The sequence below is a fragment of the Leptosomus discolor genome, chromosome 2, assembly GCF_034619465.1.
Source record: "Leptosomus discolor isolate bLepDis1 chromosome 2, bLepDis1.hap2, whole genome shotgun sequence".
Taxonomy (NCBI): Eukaryota; Metazoa; Chordata; class Aves; order Leptosomiformes; family Leptosomidae; genus Leptosomus; species Leptosomus discolor.
This window is the reverse complement of record NC_141392.1, coordinates 125,952,356-125,971,096: the sequence shown is the minus strand read 5'-3', so window position 1 is coordinate 125,971,096 and position 18,741 is coordinate 125,952,356. Positions and strand designations below refer to the sequence as shown.

The 18,741-nt window shown below is 47.6% G+C and overlaps 1 protein-coding gene across 2 annotated transcripts in view; it reads right to left on the bottom strand.

Moving 5' to 3' along the window:
• Positions 1-18,333, bottom strand: part of ELP3 (elongator acetyltransferase complex subunit 3) — a 94,132-nt gene extending 75,799 nt beyond the window's left edge. The window contains exons 1-7 of one of the 2 annotated variants that reach the window (XM_086461702.1): positions 18,309-18,333; positions 15,330-15,429; positions 14,306-14,444; positions 12,755-12,825; positions 10,387-10,450; positions 8,401-8,469; positions 6,386-6,540 (exon numbers count right to left, since the gene is read on the bottom strand). In XM_086461702.1, the coding sequence (XP_086317828.1) occupies positions 6,386-6,540; positions 8,401-8,469; positions 10,387-10,450; positions 12,755-12,825; positions 14,306-14,444; positions 15,330-15,429; positions 18,309-18,327 (617 nt within the window). In that variant the 5' untranslated portion in view covers positions 18,328-18,333. The remainder of the gene's footprint in view (positions 1-6,385; positions 6,541-8,400; positions 8,470-10,386; positions 10,451-12,754; positions 12,826-14,305; positions 14,445-15,329; positions 15,430-18,308) is intronic. The other variant, XM_086461703.1, reaches the window with a different exon arrangement.
• Between the last annotated feature and the right edge of the window lie 408 nt (positions 18,334-18,741).

Here is an 18,741-nt window from a genome sequence, read left to right as displayed (position 1 = left end):
TAGGAGCTTAAGCTGGCAATTACAGTGGTTTGTGCTGGAGCTGCTAGAGCTTCGAGAGCCTACCTGTCACAGCACCTACTCATTATGGCAAGTCAAGAGGTGAGATCTGACTATCAAATTCTGGCAATTTGTAGCGGGGCAATTTAACAGGCTGGGCGCCCCGCAGCCAAAGAAGTAGCCTATCTTCTTAAACCGCTATTCGTTCCAGATGATATTCATTTGCCACAGGTTGAACTCCGGCAGCTGAAGGGTGGACGACGACGTTTAGCTGCCTGTTTTGGAAGTGGTAACCTCAAGCAGAGGGTCAAGGTAGATAAAAGGAGAACAGTAACCTCTTAAATCGCCCCAGCATGAATCACTGGTGCTAGTGAGTCAAAGCCCTCGGTTATTTTTGCTAGAGTCACCATCAGTACTCAGAAAGCACAATTAAGATACATTAGTGTAACAAGCGACCATATGTCAATGGAGCCATCCGAACTGTAGGGGAGCATCTTTCCCTATACTCACCGCGACGTAAAGCACGTTTGCTCAAACCTCTTTCCTTGAGATTCACAGAATTACTCCCAAGCGGGGCCAGAGAAACGCACACGCAAAACCAGCTGCAACAGCACAGGCATAAGACACCCACTCGTCACCCCACAGAGCTCCACGGAGGGTCTGTGCCCTAAAAGTCAAGTAGCCAGGCTAAATTTGGTAAAATCACCAGCAGCAGCAAGACTAGACTCACCTGCAGAAAGCTACACCTTCTAACAAAACTCCCAAAGTCTCATTTGGAAAATTTATAACAATTTTGACAACAAGGGGCGACCTTTTGAAAGCAGGTTCATTCCTTACTATTGAAAAGCAAAACTAGGAGGTGCTCCGTTGTCAACCTTCATGATCACTATATTCCTTGTTCTTTTAGGTTCTTCTACTCTTCTAATCAGCTTCTATTAGAAGAATTACTGATACACGAGACCTAACGTGGGTATTTGAGAAAAGAATATAACCATCTTTCCAGAAAACACATCACCCAATAACCACACAAACCACATTTTTCATGGCTTACTCTGATCTGGCATGCTCAAAAAGAGCGATTTCCAGCTGGGTTTTAAAAGGTGTCAGGAGCTCCACATAGCAAACCAACTGCTGCTGAAACTACCAAGTTTTTCTCTTCCTCAGGTGGGCGAAGAGGTCTTAAACTGCCCTAAATCCAGGCAGTGGTTATTTAAAACCTGTGTCTCCTCTTTCAGCGAAGGCCCTAAAGTAGCTGGATCTATCAGCTTACCGCTTGCCAGAAGATCGATACGGCTTTTGGGATACTGAAAGGAAATTTCCTCCTGCAGAATAAAAATGTTTGTGGCAGCGGGAAGCGTTGCTGCCTGCTCACCAGCTCAGCAGAAGACACAGCTAATGGCGAAAACCCAAAAGGACTCTCGGCAAAAGCAGCTGACGACAAACCTCAGAAAAAGGCAGTCTCATGGTGTCATCCATCTCCACAAGGAATCAAACACAGCCGACAGGACTCACTTCTGCAACTTCTGGGCCTCATGCGAGTGGACAATGAGACTTTTTAGAGACCACTGACTGATGAGTGGATGTGAAGCCAAACCAGCCTTGGATTACAGACCTATTATGGAAGTAGTTACTAGACTAGGCGCTGTGCGCCTGAATATTGTCGCATAAATAGCAGGTACGCAAGATACTTGTACTGCAGAACACGAGGTTCCCGCAATTTTATCCCTTCCTGACTTAGCCACTGACAACGTGCTTTACAACCAGATTGAACATCAGACAACGCATGATACTGTTAAAATAAAATCATAAAAATAATTCCTGTGCGTTTTTAAATACAGTAAGAGAAGCCCGGCTCGATGTCGCAGTCCAAGGAGCCGCATGGGCGCGTAGCTTCGGGGGGACCTTTCTAACACCTGCCTTTCTCAACACAGGCAAGTTCTCGTTTGGCCTCATTCACTAATTAGAAGTCGGATCCTGGCTCAGAGATGAGGTGCTCAGCCCCTGGAGTTAAGTGGTGAGTCACGGTGGCAGTTAAATATGCCCAGCACCTCTAATGACTCATGGGTCAGGTGAGAGGAGTAAAATGATGGGGAGCAGCAATTCTCATTTGCATGTGTATTGTATACCTTCTTGGTTCATCGTCCCCACGGAAGAGCAAAGGCAGCTGCAATCAAGTCAACGGTTTGGCTTGATGGGAACCAGAGAAAGATGTGTTCCTCTAGTGTACAAAAAGAAAAAATATAGAATCATAGGAGTGTCTAGGTTGGAAAAGACCTTTAAGAACATAGAGTCCAACCGTTGACCTAACACTGCCAACTCCACCACTAAACCACGTCCCCAAGCGCCACCTCTACACGTCTTTCAGATACCTCCAAGGATGGTGACTCCACCACCTCCCTGGGCAGCCTGTTCCAGTGCTTGACAGCCCTTTCAGTGAAGAAATTCTTCCTCATGTCCAATCTAAACCTCCCCTGGTGCTACTTGAGGCTGTTTCCTCTCGTCCTGTCGCTTGTTCCTTGGGAGAAGAGACCGACCCCACCTCGCTCCAAGCCCCTCTCAGGCAGCTGCAGAGAGCAATCAGGTCTCCCCTCAGCCTCCTCTTCTCCAGGCTGAACACCCCCAGCTCCCTCAGCCGCTCCTCACCAGACCTGTTCTCCAGACCCTTCCCCACCTTCGCTGCCCTTCTCTGGACACGCTCCAGCCCCTCAAGGTCCTTCTGGCAGGGAGGGGCCCAAAACTGCCCCCAGGATTCGAGGGATGGCCTCACCAGTGCCGAGCCCAGGGGCACGATCCCCTCCCTGCTCCTGCTGGCCACCCCATGGCTGATACAGGCCAGGAGGCTGTTGGCCTTCTTGCCCACCTGGGCACACTGCTGGCTCATGTCCAGCCGGCTGCCGACCAGCACCCCCAGGGCCTTTCCTGCCGGGCACTTTCCAGCCGCTCCTCCCCAGCCTGCAGCGCTGCGGGGGGTTGGTGTGACCCAAGGGCAGGACCCAGCACTTGGCCTGGTTGAACCTCATGGCATTGGCCTCGGCCCATCGATGCAGCCTGGCCAGGCCCCTCTGCAGAGCCTCTCTGCCCTCCAGCAGATCAACACTCCCACCCAATTGAGCATCATCTGCAAACTCACTGAGGGAGCACTCGATCCCCTCATCCAGATCATTGACAAGGACATTAAACAGAACTGGTCCCAATACTGAGCCCCAGGGAACACCACTTACCTGTCTCATAGCGATTCTTTGGCAGTAATTACAAATCTCCTAAAGAAGGGAAGCTTATCACCAAGTCCACAACCTTGCTTGACAGGCATTCAGAAGTGCACTGAAATCTCCTAAGTGGTGTTCCCAACAGAGAAAAATTAAAACTTCTCAGTCTTGTTGCACACTCTCTACAAAACAAAGATCCCCTCTGGCTCTGCAATTCTTTACTCATTCCTTGGCCAACTTATTTCTCAAGCATACCAAAGCACCTCAAGCAAAGACTTCTGTCTGAACAGTCTAAAAAGTGTTTATTACCTCAACAGGGAGGTGCTACAGAAATATTAAACACCAGCAACGTTTTCTCAGGGAAGCCATTTCCTTCTTCCACTCGCAACAGTCGCTACAAAAGTTTAGCAGTTTATTCTTTTAAAAATGACACTTTTGGTTGGCAAGTTCATGTATGTAAATACAGTCACTTCTACACTCATGTTTTCTCCATGCAGCCATAAAAATCAAAAATCTTAACTCACTTGAGGTCCACTAATACCAAAAGGATCTCCTACCGCTTCATAAATACAGGTATAAATGGAGTTCTTCACAGCTCCAAAGTTAGACGCCCAGTTTACCTGGAAATGGTCTAAAGCAGCAACCTAGCTTAGCTGCTCTGAGCCATCCCATGAAGACCCCGCTCTCTCCACTGACTCTAAAGCCACAGTTTCAGACTTACTTATTCAGCAACAGCTGGCTAGAGCAGTGCCCCACTTCCCTGAGACAGATCACTCCCAGCCCCACATCATCTCTCTCCTCTAGGCACCGCTGGGTTTGCAGCTTTGTGATTTACCACGAGGTTGGATTTACCATAAGGCTCTTTATCTGCAAGAAAGCCAGAAGCCAGCTCAGAATGTCAGCTGGAGACCAAGGGCCAACACAGTTTGAGGACTTATTTCCTCAGTCAGCCTTGCAGTGTTGGTTCCTGGTGAGGAACAGCACATACCTCCATGGCGGGCTACGGTCATGCTGTTCTGCTGCAACTGCACAGTCACATCCTTTGCATCAGATTAACTGGGAGCAGAAACTGCAGTGGGCTGATCAAGACCAAGCATTATACGAAAAAAATTCAAAATTACATCAAGAGGAGGATGTCAGATTGACGAGGCCTTCAGTGCTGCACGGTTCAGACCATGTAGGTCAGCGTATCACCATCACTGGAAAGACAGCGTGGGACACCGAAGCAGAGCTCAAGTTTAGGACAAGGTAAAGAAATGACTGGACAAAAGGGGAAAAAAAGCCTGTGTTCACAGTTGGATGCTCCACTGGCTTAACTGAAGGTCATGCTCAGAAGGACTTTGAAGAAAGCACCTTGCCTGAAGGTCTCCTTCCCCATTAGGGAATCATTGTACAAAATCTAAAGTGATGATTTGCACAAGGAAGAAAAATTTCAGGGCTACCATAATCCCAATCAAAGTAAGGGGTGAGAGAGACCAGATCCCAGGTTACTGGTGAACCCACTGCCCACAATCAATACAAAACCAAGTAAAATACTGTCAGTATTCCCCACATGGCATGGCCTCCTTGCATGGAAGTAGTGAGGGAGAAGGGCCGAATCCTCATGTACAAAGAGAAATAAATTCAACCTTGACTGGTTATTTCAAGTGTCATTGACCACCTCAAAACAGTTCTGCAGTGACACAGTACAACAGCTAAACGCAAGAAGCACAGAAAGTAAAAAGTCTGATTCATCTTGAACCCAATTTTCTCGCCTCTAGAATATTTAGGAAGCGCAACTTGAATAACTCCCACATACCTCCATCTACTAAGCATTTACCATGAGTCTTATGTTAAAAATATAAACCTTTATTTATCTGCTGGAAAAAACCCACACGTTGTTAGTGCAGGTTTTCTCACATTGCTCGACCTGCGTGCCTGCAGGTCTGACTTCAGAGCCACTACGCTTTTGCACGCGCTTAAAATTACTCGGTCACACGGTCTGTGTCATAAATAGTCTCCTCAATCTGCAAAGCAAAGGACAGGCTACTCGAAAAACAATTTTAGGTCCAATAAAAACAGTTCGACACCTGTAGCAGAAAAAAAAACCAACGGAATAACCACATCCTGAACCACCTGACGTAGGGATGAGCACAGCATTCATTTGAGTAGACAACCTGCAAACATCACCCGTCTTCCACCCTGAGCTGCGCCCTTCAGTGCTCACAACCAGGGCACTAGAGCAAAAGAAAAGAAATTATTTTCCCAATTTGTCCGTTATTTTATCTTGATAAAATTCACGTGAAGAGAGCAGCGTAGCACTTGTCTGGTCTTTGAATGACAAGAAAAAAACCCAAAGAAAACCAGCAGAAGCGTTTGCTGCCCTCCAGAGGAAAACCAAATGAATTTACAGCTTTAAAATACAAAGGTAGGCACTAGGCAAGGGCTAGTCCTACCCAGCTTTTGAAACCGCTTTCTGTAGTGGATGATAATGTTGTCAAGGAAAATCCACTGCACTGAATGATGACAAAGTAGCAAACTAAACTGTCAGCAGGGACGCTCACCTAGTTTTAACAGCTCCAAAATGTCAAATCTCTCATTTTTCCTTCTGTTTTATACTGCAAAATCCACTGAAAAGTTACATATTCAATGACACAAAGCACACGTAAATAAATCGGCCTCTGATTTTTGGTTCATCAGCTGCAAAATGAGAAGAGGAGCATCTCCCCATCACACCAAAATACTACAAGGGTAACTGCATTTGAGCCTGCAAGGGGCTCGGAGCTCCTGAGCGCTGACGCTCTCGGGGGTGAGTCATCCCTTATGGGAGCTGACGTCTGGCCTCCCTCCAAGGCAGGATCAGTTCCCCTTCCCAGCTAAAGGAAATAAATCCCACGGCAATGTGATTCGTCACAACTCCAAATCAAGGTGATGAGGCATAAAAGGTAGAAGTCCAGATGGAATGCCAAGAAATTAGAAGCAGCTTAGCGTTTCCTACGTGAGAAAATAGATAAACCACGGCCCCGTCTCCTGCTGGTGCTACGCAGTACGCAGCAATGCTGCAAGTTGAGCTATTCTGTGGTAAATACACACTTGGATAAACGTTGCCTTGCAAAAACTTCTTTGTCTTCAATATTTTCTGTTCTGACACCAGTTAAAGGCCACTTCTAAACAATTACATTAAGGAAAACCAAGACGCTTACCTGACGGCCTCCGCTACGTTATTGGAAGTGTGACCCGACAAGGCATCGTGAAGGTTCCTGATGAAGTAATCCCTGTAGTCTTCAGGCAGGGCCATGAACGTTCCACCCATCACAATAAACTCTACTTTATCCACGCTGTGGCCCAACTGCTTCAGCTGTAGAGTTAAAAGCGCCAGGCAAAAATTACCAATCAGGGACGTAGAGAAGACTTCTCTGAAAACCCTGATGTTCTTACACTGCGTTTCCTTCTTTAGTTGTCGTTATCTTTTAAGAATGACAAACCATTAAAACTTTCGTATGGATTTCTTAAGACATTCCCACCCCCCCACCCCCAAAAAAAACCCTCAAAAGTTATTTTTCTACTGCACAGCCATTGAACCCAGCATAACAGGTTTCCTCGACAAAGCAGAATTACTTGAGCCTAGCATCTTGCTGGTGGCAGTACACTGGTTCCAGTTTGAAGCTAGCCTAGATACGGCCAGTAGGAAAAGTTTCCTTGCATCTGCTTCAATCCATGGAGAACTGACTTTCCCCACAAACTTGTGGGAGAAAAGGACTACACTGAACCCATGTAGAGTTTTCCAATGGATTTGGAGATAAACAGGAAACCAGTCAAAGCAGAACAGGACTGAGAAACTCTTCAGATCTTCTAACTCTCCAGTAAAGAAACTAAAAAATTATCATTTTGGTAGGAAAGCCGCTATTTGAGTACTAAATTCTCCATGCAAATAATTATCACAAACTAGCAACTGCCACCGAAGTTCGGTACAATTTTGCTGTAACAGGATCTCCTACTAGTAATTGGGTCATGTTCAGAGCAGATAAGAGGTTCAAAACTAACGGAAATGACAGACAAGTAAAAGGTCTAAAAATAATTTTTCTACAGGGATCCAGTCAGGCTAATGTAGAACTATGGAATCATGAAAAGCTGAGGTTGGAAGGGACCTCTGGAGATCACCTAGCCCACTCTCTCTTCTCAAAGCAGCACCAGCTACAGCAGTTTGTTTGACGCTGTGTCCAAACAGGCTTGGAGTGTCTCAAAGGCCGGAGACTGAACACCCTCTCTGGCCAACCTGGTCCAGTGCTCGGTCACCCTTGTGGTTAGGAACCGATGTTCAGCTGGAATTTCTCATGTTTCACTTGGTGCCCATTGCATCAGGGCCTGTCCTGTCACTGGGCACCACTGAGAAGAGCCTGGCTCTGTTTTCTTCGCAGCCTACCACCAGGTATTTATACACATTGGTAAGGTCCCCCCAAGCCTTCTCTTGCCAAGCCTAAACAGTCTTGGCTCTCTCAGCATCTCTTCAGATGCTCCAGTGCCTTCATCATCTTAGCGGCCTTTTGCTAGACTTGCTCCACATGTTCATGTCTGTCTTCTTCTGGGGAGCCCAGAACTGGACACAGCTCTCCAGGTGAAGCCTCAGGAGTATCGAGGTGAGAGGAAGAATCTCCTCCCTTAACATGGCCGCAACACACTTCCTACTGCAGCCCAGGAGGCTGCTGGTCTTCTTTGCCTCAAGGGCACAACGCTGCTCATGGTCAACTTGGGTGTCCACCAGTAACCCTCCCCAGGTCCTTTTCTATCAAGCTGCTTTCCAGCTGGTCGTCCCCCAGCACGTACTAGTGCCCGGGGCTGCTCCTCCCCAGAAGCAGGACTTGGCATTTCCCTTGGCTGAACTTCAAGAGGTTCCTGCCAGCCCATTTCTCCAGCCTGTCCAGGTCTCTCTGAATGACAGCATGATCTTCTGGTCTATTACTCACTCCTTCCAACTCTACATCATCCACAAACTTGCTGGCAGTGTGCTCTGTCCCAACACCCAGGTCATTTACATAGAGGTTAAACACTACTGGCCCCAACATGGACAGCTGGGTTACATATCACCAGAGACCGGCCTCCAGCCGGACTCAGCACTGCTGGTCACAACCCTTTCAGCCCACCAGTCCCGGCAATTAAAAGCATTCTCATTATTTCCATCACAACCACGATACATTCTCCTTTCACTGTGAAAATTCACCTGTTCCACTCTGTGTCTTGTCTGGAGATAGGGGTCGTATCTGGCCCGAATGGCCCTCATGGACGTTGGCTAAAAAACACAAGGAGATTAATTTTGGAAACTTTTTTCTTTTTAAAAAAAAAGAACACAGTGAAAAAACACCAAAAGACAACTTTTAGCACTGAAACAGAAGTCTTCAAATCCTAATTGACCCTAAAGTCTTCAAATTCACAACCACAGAGTCCATTCAATTGTAAATACGAATTTGGCTCCTTAATTTTTTTTAAATTTCAAAAACCCCACATTTTTGTTCTGAGTTAAAAAGACAGAAAAATGACATAAAAAGAATGACACAATTTTTCGAATTCTTAGTGCATTACAACAGGATTGTAAAGAATCTCTGTAGCAAGTCACAAAAAACACTGCAAAAAATCACAGACAAAATGTTTTTCAAAATACCACTTTTTCTGCCCTGCTGATTTCAGATTCTCTTCACTTGCACAACAGTTCTCCAAGCAGCATCCTCTAGAGCTCAGTCTAAATTCCAAATATTCCTTAAGCCAAATCTATTCTTTCAATTGAAATCCCTAACAACTTTTATATTACTAGCTGATGTAAGCCTATTAATAATACTCTAAGATAACGGTCTCAAGTATCTTGTGTATCCTGGATTCATTTGGCATTTCCTATCTGTTATATTAAAAGCTCTAAAGGATGAGGACTCTTTCCATCATGCACAACTCCCACACGCTGTTAGTACCAAAAAATGAATACAACATATCCAAAACAACACCAATTATAAAGCAGTTTCACATATACACAAAGATTTTCCTACTTTGCACTGACGGGACAAGCTTCAAGTCACCGAGAGGCGGGTAACAACAGACAAAATCCATACTAAAAGGATGCTGCGTCACTCTTTACCAAATTAATCCAGCTTGTATTTTACCTCATTTTGCTCCTCTACATCTGTACTATAGCTAGGAGCTGTTTTGTTAAACCCAGTGACAATAATTTAGTCACAACAAGATCTTCTGCCGTTAAACTTTCTCCAGACAACAGGAGAGCACTAGTTCAGAAATACACATATTTAGCAAGACTCCACTGTGGATACAGAGACATAAAAGGGCACGAGTGTAATTTCAGAGGCACTAGCAGCTAAATAGCGGGCTTTTTTCCAGAGCTTGACCTTTGTTAACCCACAGGGTCCCATAGCTTGGACAGGACTGAAAACAGGACCAGTTAGGACAGGATGGATGCTCAGGGCCGTGTCCAGTCAGTGTCTGACTACCTTTAAGAACAGAGTTCCCAAAACCTCTTGTGATCCCTACTCAGACGTCACGTTAAAACTTTCTTTTCTTACATTAAGGCACAACTTTCCACATTCTAACTCACGTTTATTGCCTCTCATCTTTCCGCTGGGCAGCTCTGAGGAAGCTGGCTCTGCCTCCTCTGTCCCTTTCCCTTAAACCCACATTGAGCCACAAGCAAAACCATCTCTTTCTGCCAGAGTCTTCCGTTAGGAAAATTCCGACACGGACTGACAACTGCTGTGGGAATCGCAGCGTGCACTCGCTTCACCACGCTGCGTGCAGCAGCGTCCCATGGGAGACAGCAACGCCACCTTCCACTCCTCGCCCTCGCTCATCGCTTGCCCCAGCTGGAGGTTCGGATTTAACGGCTGCTCCCACACCAGCGAGCCGCGGGGTACAGCCACGACGCTGCCCTGCCCTGCTCAGAACCACACGTTGCTCACCGCTGCTCTACAGCGTCCTGCACGGGTAACAGCACAAACGGCAGCAAGGGGAGGAGAAAGAAACAACTGCTGCAATAACGGAGAAGCATTTCCAGTCCCACACTTGAGCTGCTTTAGACCTCGAAGTTCACAAAGTCTGGTTTTGTTTTTTTTTTTATTCTTGCAACACAAGTGAATTTGGAGAAACAAAGAGCAGCCCAACCCAAGTTTAGAGAGCGCAGGCAACGCGTTATGGCAGCCTGAAGTCATACCTCATATCCAGTGTAGGACTGTGTTGAATATTCAAAATCAGAATCAGGTCCACCTGGGCAGTATCTGCAAATATAAAAAGACGGAAAACGGGCGTCAAACTCATACAACTGCAGCGACTCCACCTGGCTGAGAGGGTGCAGGCTGAGCAGACGCTGCTCTAACTCATCAGAAAAATGGGGAAATCCAAATTCAAGACAGCCCCACCGCAGCATCGTGCCAGCTGCTCTCCTGGCGCTCAGGAGAAAAACCCAACTCACAAAAGCAAGGCTTTCTTTGCTCAAGCACTACAGCACCTCAGCGCTGCAATACAGCTTCCAGACTAAAGCTGGCTCACGGCTGGTCCGCTGAGAGCACAGGCTGAACAAATGAATTCCTGTGCTTCTGCCTCACCCGACGTAAACACAGGCACAGCCCCCAAGGCCCACGCTGAAGACAGCAGTGCTGCGACACCCAGCCACGCTGAGAGGAGCCCAGCCTGTGCCTGTTTACAAAGGCCAAGCACAGGGTGAGAAACGGTTGTTTGATTTCATTTTAATGAAAACGGGATGTTAAAAACCAGTTCCAACCTGTCAAATGACTGCAACCACATGAAACAACTTGATAAGGCTCACTAGAAGCAAAACGTACTACAGATGTATTTCTGGAAGGTGGCATTCTTTTAGGGAGCTGCCATACAGTTTTGTAATAGTTACACGCAGATTATTAGATTTTTTTAAAGGAATTTTACAATCAAACTATTTAAATATTTTTCACCATTCTGGCAAGAACACCATCTCATTTGACGTAAAATATGTCTTTTGTTCGGCATGGAAAGACATAAAATAGAGGTCTCACCCTGTTACACAATCTACACTTCCAGAAATTTATAGAATTTAATTATCTTGATGGTGAGAAAGTTCGTTTACATTTGTTTTCTGAACTCAGGAACATGTTATTTAACAAATCCAGCATTCTAAGACTACTTCAACTGAACGCAGCCCAGCTACTCCGGGTAACTGCACGGCAGTTTGTATCAAACTGCAGTTCCTGCATCTCGAGGCTTGTCTGAAACACAGCAAGCCAGGCTTGCGGCTGCCACAGCGTGACTGCTAGCCAGGAGAGGAACAGCGCGCGGCAGACAGTAATTAAAAGGGATATAAATTTATTCTGAAGGGTCCTCAGCTTCCTTTTTGAGAGCTGTGGGAGTAACGGCCGATCTACAGCCATTCTGCCCTTCAAGATGCCCCGAGCCAGGAGGGCTGCCAGCCCTTCTGCTTCAGCTGCCGGCGCTGAGCACCTCCAAGAGAAAACGGAGCAGTCGGCGGGTTGTTCCTCACGGTGCAGATCCCAGGCTCACAGACACCAAGAGAACGCCATCCCTGTCAAAGCAGACCCATTCGGCTCACAGTATAATCGATTCGTTTCCTCACCGCCTGCCCTGCAAACTCAACCCAAGTCATCTGTCACCATTACAAAATTAATTACCAAATTACCGCGGCCAACTTAATTTGCTGGCGAAAGTTGTGCAATCCAACCGGAGACATTTCACATACGTAATTACCTGGAACGCCTCAAACAGAATAGCTGCTCAGGCAAAACCAAGAACAGAGCCAGTTCACTCGCTGTTAGGCAGCTGGTAGCGAAACGCAGCGATGTTTCAGGAGCGACAAGGTGGGGAGGACAAGCAATGTTTTGAAATAGATGAACTGACACGGTTAGGGGAAAAAAAAAAAAAAAGATGAATTTCAGGTTTGCGGACTCTCAAGTCAAGCAGAGGTACCACAGTCCAAGGGAAACCCAGCTGGGGGGGGGTGTCTCCACTCAAATTTAACTCAAAAACTATCCCCTTAACAGCACAAGCTCTCGGCAGCTGGAGGCCTTCCCTTCCGCTGTGCTGTGGTCTCACTGCAGAGCCAGGCTGTCACACCAAGCAAGTCTTTGCAGACAACACCTGCACCTCCTCGGGGGGGGGGGGGGGGGGGGGTGTGTGTGTCTCAGTTCAGCCGTTTTCAAACTTCTCAGATTGGGCCCTGTTTGTTTTCTGCAACACTCTTCTCCAATCTGCTTCCACACCCAGCCACAGGCACCCTAACACAGAAACACCCCTTACATTCGATCTTTAATGTATCCTCCTGGTTACTCCCTTCACAAAACTGTGTATCTACTAAGATAAGCTGGGTTTGGTCCATGAAAGAAAAAAAGGTTTCCTCCTGGAAGAAAAACTGGTAACAAGCAGACTTTCTAGTGCAACACGCAGGTACCAGCAATCTGCAACTTTGTGCTCGCGCAGAGAGGAACCTGTCCCCAGCACAATGCTCCTGCAATATTAGATTTATACAGAAATACTGGAAAACAGTCCTCTTAGGTCATCTAGGCTGTCATACTTACACACATATGTTGCCTGTGAAGTTAATGTGTGGACACCTGTGTGGTTTACACATCACAGCCACGACAGCAATCTGTAAGAAGCAGAGTTAGAGGAGAGAAATTATAGTAATTGCTCCTGAAGTTACTGAAATAAAGCGCATCTTGGAAGGCTATATATACATCTGCATCTGCGAGGGACTATTTAAAGATGTTTTCTGCTTAGTCTGCCACCTAGAATAGCTGAGTGTTAACTCTTGAAGGAGATCACAAATATATCAAGGAATAGGAATCTTATTGTTTAATATTTTCACAACTCAGGATAAACTGGCAGTCTATTATAAAGAACCACGTGTCCTATACCAAATCTGATTAACCACCCTGCTGAAGAGATGCACGCTGGCATTCAGGTAGTCACCAGGATCACCTAACGTGCATTTAAGACAGCGCAAGGGTGGGAGCGTGCCACCAAGCATGGCTGGGAAGATGAAAACGGGGGAAGAGATGAAGAGAAACAAAAAGATATAAAATAAAGATAATAAAAATAGCTTCCTCCCTCCACCCCAGCCAAACCTTTCTCCCCTGGCTGATCTCCCAATTGCTCTTCACACCCTAACTGCGAACCCAAGGTAAGGCACCATGTCCCCTTGTAAAAAGGACCAAAGGAAAAGACCGATGCACTAAGATTTTCTAGAGTCCATTAATGTGGGGAACCCAGCTCAGAATACCTAATTTCCAGTTTTCAGAAATCCTGGTTGGAGTAAGAGTTTAGTGAAATATTCTACAGTCAGAAAAAAAAAAAAGAAATTAATGAAATTAAGAGGGTTTTGTGGGAGTGGGAGGTTTTTTTGTGGTTTTGTTTGAGCATTTTGGGGTGTTTGGGTTTTTTAAGTGATACAAATTGAACACTTCCTGGATTTTGGTTTCTATTTCTTTTTTTTGGTTGGTTGGGTTTTTTGTTAACTTGACTTTAGGCATGGTATACATACACTAGGGAAGCACAGAATGGTTGGGGTTGGAAAGGGACCTCTGGAGATCATCTAGTCCAACCCCTCCTGCTAAAGCAGGGTCACCTACAGCAGGTCACACCAGGCAGATTTTGAATATCTCCAGGGAAGGAGACTCCACAGCCTCCCTGGGCAGCCTGTTCCAGTGCTCTGCCACCCTCAGGGTAAAGAAGTTTTCCCTCATGTTCATGTGGAAGCTTAAAAACACACAGCTAAACGTTAGCTGTACCTCTACTACTGTTTTCAGCCTGAATTCCCTTGCCAAGAAACGGGTTAAACACACACGTTTCACCTCTGTTCACCGAGAGGGCCTGCAGAAGCCGCGCTGCTTCTACAGCGACAACAAAAGCAGGACATGCTGCTCTGAAACAAAATCTCCCCTTTCACTTCTCCCCGGTGTTTGGAAAACAACAGCCCTGGGGGCACAACGTCACAGGAAAGGCAAGCTGGAAGCTGGCCACGCAGCCAGGGCATCTACAGCAAAGCTTCTGGACATTCATTCTTTTCAAAGACCAGGACAGGGAAACACAACCGAATTGTGGCTGGAGAGGAGGGTGTAGGTGCTCACCCCGCTAGCAGTCCGTATGGGCTTGGCCTTCAGCTTTGGCACCAGCACCTTGCGGTACTGCGGGGGAACGGCGGCGATGATGTCAACCAAACGCGGCTGCGCTGACAGCCCATACTTGGCTGAAGTCTTGGTTTTCAGCCTGAAAGCAGAAATTAACGCCAATCAGCGCCAATTAACGACTCCATCCCGACCTGCATACCCACATTCCAGAGCAGTGCTATCCTATCACTGGGCAGTGACACAGAGATCCAGGCAGCTTCTCTCCATTTGCCTTCCCAGGTAACTTACCTAACAACTAATTCCTTGCAACAGCTGCACTGTGTATTAAGACACTGAAAATAAACTCCAAAGAAAGATGACATGCGACAACTGCCGCTGTTTTTTGTTTCTGTATATTTTTCTTCGAAATATGGTTTGAGCAAAGCATTGTGAAAGCTGCCCACAGACTCTGGCTTACCCATTTTCAGCGATTTCACTCTTTTTCTTGTCTTCCAGGTGATTAACCCCTCCACACGCACACTCTAGCTGACTTCATTTCTATTTCCAGCATCAGCAAAAAGTTTACTATTATATCATGTAAATGAAATAGAAACAGTGGGACAAATTCAGGTTTTATTACTCCACATATGTAAAGGAGGAAGCACTTTCTGTAAACAACAACTTAATTTTTAACACATTGCTAAGAAAATCTGATTTACACTTTATCCCTGCATTAATCTCTCCTTTCCCTGATGGAACTGACTTTGGGACTGCTGGAGGATGAACACAGGTGGAAACACAAAAAGGCAATGACAAGTTTCCTAGAGTTTTTCACCAACACAGCCCATTTTGTGCTCTGAGCACTCCCAATGAAGTAGCAAATCACCACAGAATTTACAAATCTTGGTGTCTTTATTATCAGAGAGAAATGAGAGCAGCCTGTGAAAATAACACATTTTAAAATAAAGCCTGAACGTAATAGACTGCACAGGACACGTTCAGCACTGGTGGATCAGCTCCTCAGTGTCACCCCAGAGCCACTTACTTGTTCAGATTCACATCTTTCCCCTGCTCATGAGCCTCAATTAACTGCTTTATGATGTCTGCTATCGTCATCACCATCAGCTCTGCATGGCTGAGGTCTCCTGAAACGAGAACAGGACAACAAACCACGTGTACAGCCAGCACTTGTGACAACCGAGGCGCCCCTGCTCTGCCATTCGGTTCCAATATTTCCCACAACTGTTGCCTGCAGAGGGAAATTCACCACTTGCGCTACCGCTCCCGAAGTGCAGCGCTCCCCCAACAAATGCCAGCCACCACCTCACGCCAGTGGCTTTCCTCTAGGACAAACCCCACCCTTGTTATGTCAGAGTGTTATAATCAAGTTTGCATTCTGAACAGATAATTACTTTCATTGATAACTAACTGCTTTTAATGAACGACTTATTTGCTTTAAGGAATAACTAACGCTATGTATTGATGATATTAGTTTACATGGCAGTAAGAAATATACAAAAGCTCACTGATGCTAAGAGACAACAGCTGCAGGCCTTGCAAAGAAGGTCAAAGCTAAAGCTGCAGCTAATTCTGAAATTGTCCAGAACAGAACAGGGAGACAGGGACAGGGAGGGAAAGCGCACATTCTTGGTGTGTCCCCTTATCTTACGTGATGAAAGCAGAGAAACTAAGGGACGTTAAGGTGAAGATCCTCACCTCCTCCCCATCCTAATTTGTATATCAGAGATCTTGATCAGTAAGATAACCCATGATTATATTAGTATAGGAATGTTAATGAAGTTAGTTAATAGGTGGACCAACCATTGTAAATGTCAAAATTAACAGCGGGCATAACATGCGCGCTGATGTTAAAATACGTTAAAGATCGTGACTTTGCAGAAAAAGAATACAAAATGCTGAACTTTTTGTGTAACTTTGAAGCACATCAGGTGGAGCCATTCCCCGTGCCTCCCAGTGCTGCCATAAAGAAGTGTCTGCTTCTCTGTGATTGTATAGATAAGTTTGTCGTGATGGCGACCTTTCGTCAACAAGAGCACAACAGCTAGAATTAAAAGTCACTGGAAGTTAAAGACGGTTCGTAGAACAGCCTGGTGCTACCAGTACCCGTGGCCAGGAACAGAACACGGTGGTGAGGAGGACAGCGGGGCAAGCCAACTGCAGAGGGCAGCTCTGTGAACTCCCCTCCCGCACAGAGAGGGGTCGCTGCACCAGGCAGTGCTACCAGTGCCTCAAAGCTTCCCCACCACACCTCACAGACCCAGCCCATGCTGCAATGAGGGTCTGCACTGTATAGACCTACACATTGCTTCCATACCAGCTTTGGGAGAAGAGGGGCATTGCTCTTAAGAGATCCAGCCACACTTCCTATCAACAACGTGCATGTATTTCACCTCATGCTGCTCTGTCCACACCAGCAAGTGTTGGGGAAGTCAAAGATACGCACCAAACTTCTCTGAAACCCCCCTAGCAGGGACACAGCAGGGTGCACAACCGCCCCAACGAGTTTTTGGGGGTGCCAGCTGCGGTGAAATCCGGCAGCATCTACACCCGCCTGGCAGAAGCACCGCAGAGATGCTCCCACGGGGGCCTTGGTGGACGACAAGCTCAACGTGAGGGAACAGCATGGCGCAGCGGCAAAGAAAGCCAACAGGATGCTGGGCTGCATTAACAAGGGCATCACCAGCAGAGATGAAGAACTCCTTATCATGCTCTACTCGGCGCTGGTCAGACCACACGTGGAGTACTGTGGTCAGTTTTGGTCCCTGCTGTACAAAAGAGATGTGGACAAGCTGGAAAGGGTCCAGAAGAGGGCCACAAAGGTGATCAGAGGACTGGGAGACCTGCCATATAAAGAAAGGCTGAGGAAACTCGATTTGTTCAGCCTTGAGAAGAGAAGGCTTAGGGGGGACCTTATCATGTACCAGTACATAAAGGGTGGCTACCGAGAAGATGGAGACTCCCTTTTTAGGAAGAGTCACATGGAAAAGACAAGGGGTGATGGGTACAAGTTACTCCTGGGAACACTCTGATTGCACTCCAGAATAAACTTTTTCACCACAAGGACAATGAGACATTGGAATAATCTCCCAAATGAAGTGGTGGATTTCCCTACATTGGACAGTTTTAAGACTCAGCTTGACAGGGTGCTGGGCCATATCATTTAAACTAAACTTTGACCTTGAAAGGTTGGACTAGATGATCCTTGAGGTCCCTTCCAACCTGGTATTCTATGATTCTCTCTCTGTAGGTAGTTTTGGAGGACATACCAGGCCACTGTTAGCCAAGTGCCCTGCATCATCTTGGCTGCCCCATATCCTTCCCCTAGTTTTTTTTCTGCCACGAGGGAAAAGCCCAGCAAACACCCAGACCGCCTCATTCTCAGCACCCCATTCTGTGTCTGACAGCCAGGGAACCGGTCGGGAGGAAGGCAAATTCCCGAGCACCCACACGGGTGCAAAAGACTCTGTCTCCCAGCGACAGCGCCCAGTTCAACAGTGGAGAGAGAAGACGGGGGAGCTCACAGAGGGGAGCCAAGTCCCTCCAACCCCCAAACGAGGTCGGGGCTGGCCCTCCACCCACCTCCAAAAGAACATGGAAGGGGCAGAGCAGGGTCTTGCCTCGTTTTCCCGCTCCACACCCACACTCACAACGTCAGGGGAGGTGGTCAAGCCCCGCTACCCCCCCGCCGGGGGAAGCCTGGGGAGGAGCCCTGCCCCACAGCACCCCCCGCCATGCCCAAACACAAGGCAAAGCCCCTCAGCCCGCTCTCACAAACACACACACACACACACGAGGCCGGGGAAGGCAGCAGAACCTCCCCCCCATCCCCCCGGGACAAGGGGAGGAGGGTAAAACCTTTCCCATAGCCCCGCCGCCCCCCGTTCCCAGGGCTGGAGGAGGCCGCAAAGCGCTGCCCCGCCGCCCTCAGCTGCCGGGAGAGGAGAGGGGACAGGGCCGCCCCCCGGGTACCGCCACCCCCCCACCCCCCCCCGGACCCCGGTACCTTTCCTCTTCTGCTTCATGCTGCCGCCAACCCCCCCCGCGGGCCCAGCACCTCCTGCCGCGAAGCAACGCCGCCCCTCCACACGCGCCGTCGTGAAAACGTCGCGCTGTCGGCCGGAAAGCGACAAGAGACCGGCGCCCGGGGGGGGGGGGGGGGAATGGCCGTACTGCGCATGCGCACACTGCGGGCCTTGCGCCCCCTTAGGCGCTAGGTGGTGGTAAAGCATCGGCGTGAGGGAGGGGGAGAAACAAGCTGGGTTTTCCTGAGAAAAGGCTAAAAAAGTCCCTTTTCAGGGGAACTAAAAGGTGGGGAAGGGAGCGGAGCGGGTGAGGGGCCTCCTGTGGGAGAGAGGGTGAGGGAAGGGGCTCCCTCAGGAAAGGAAGGACTTTGGGGGGTCCTGAGGGCAGGCCCCCACTGCCTCCAAGGAGGTTAT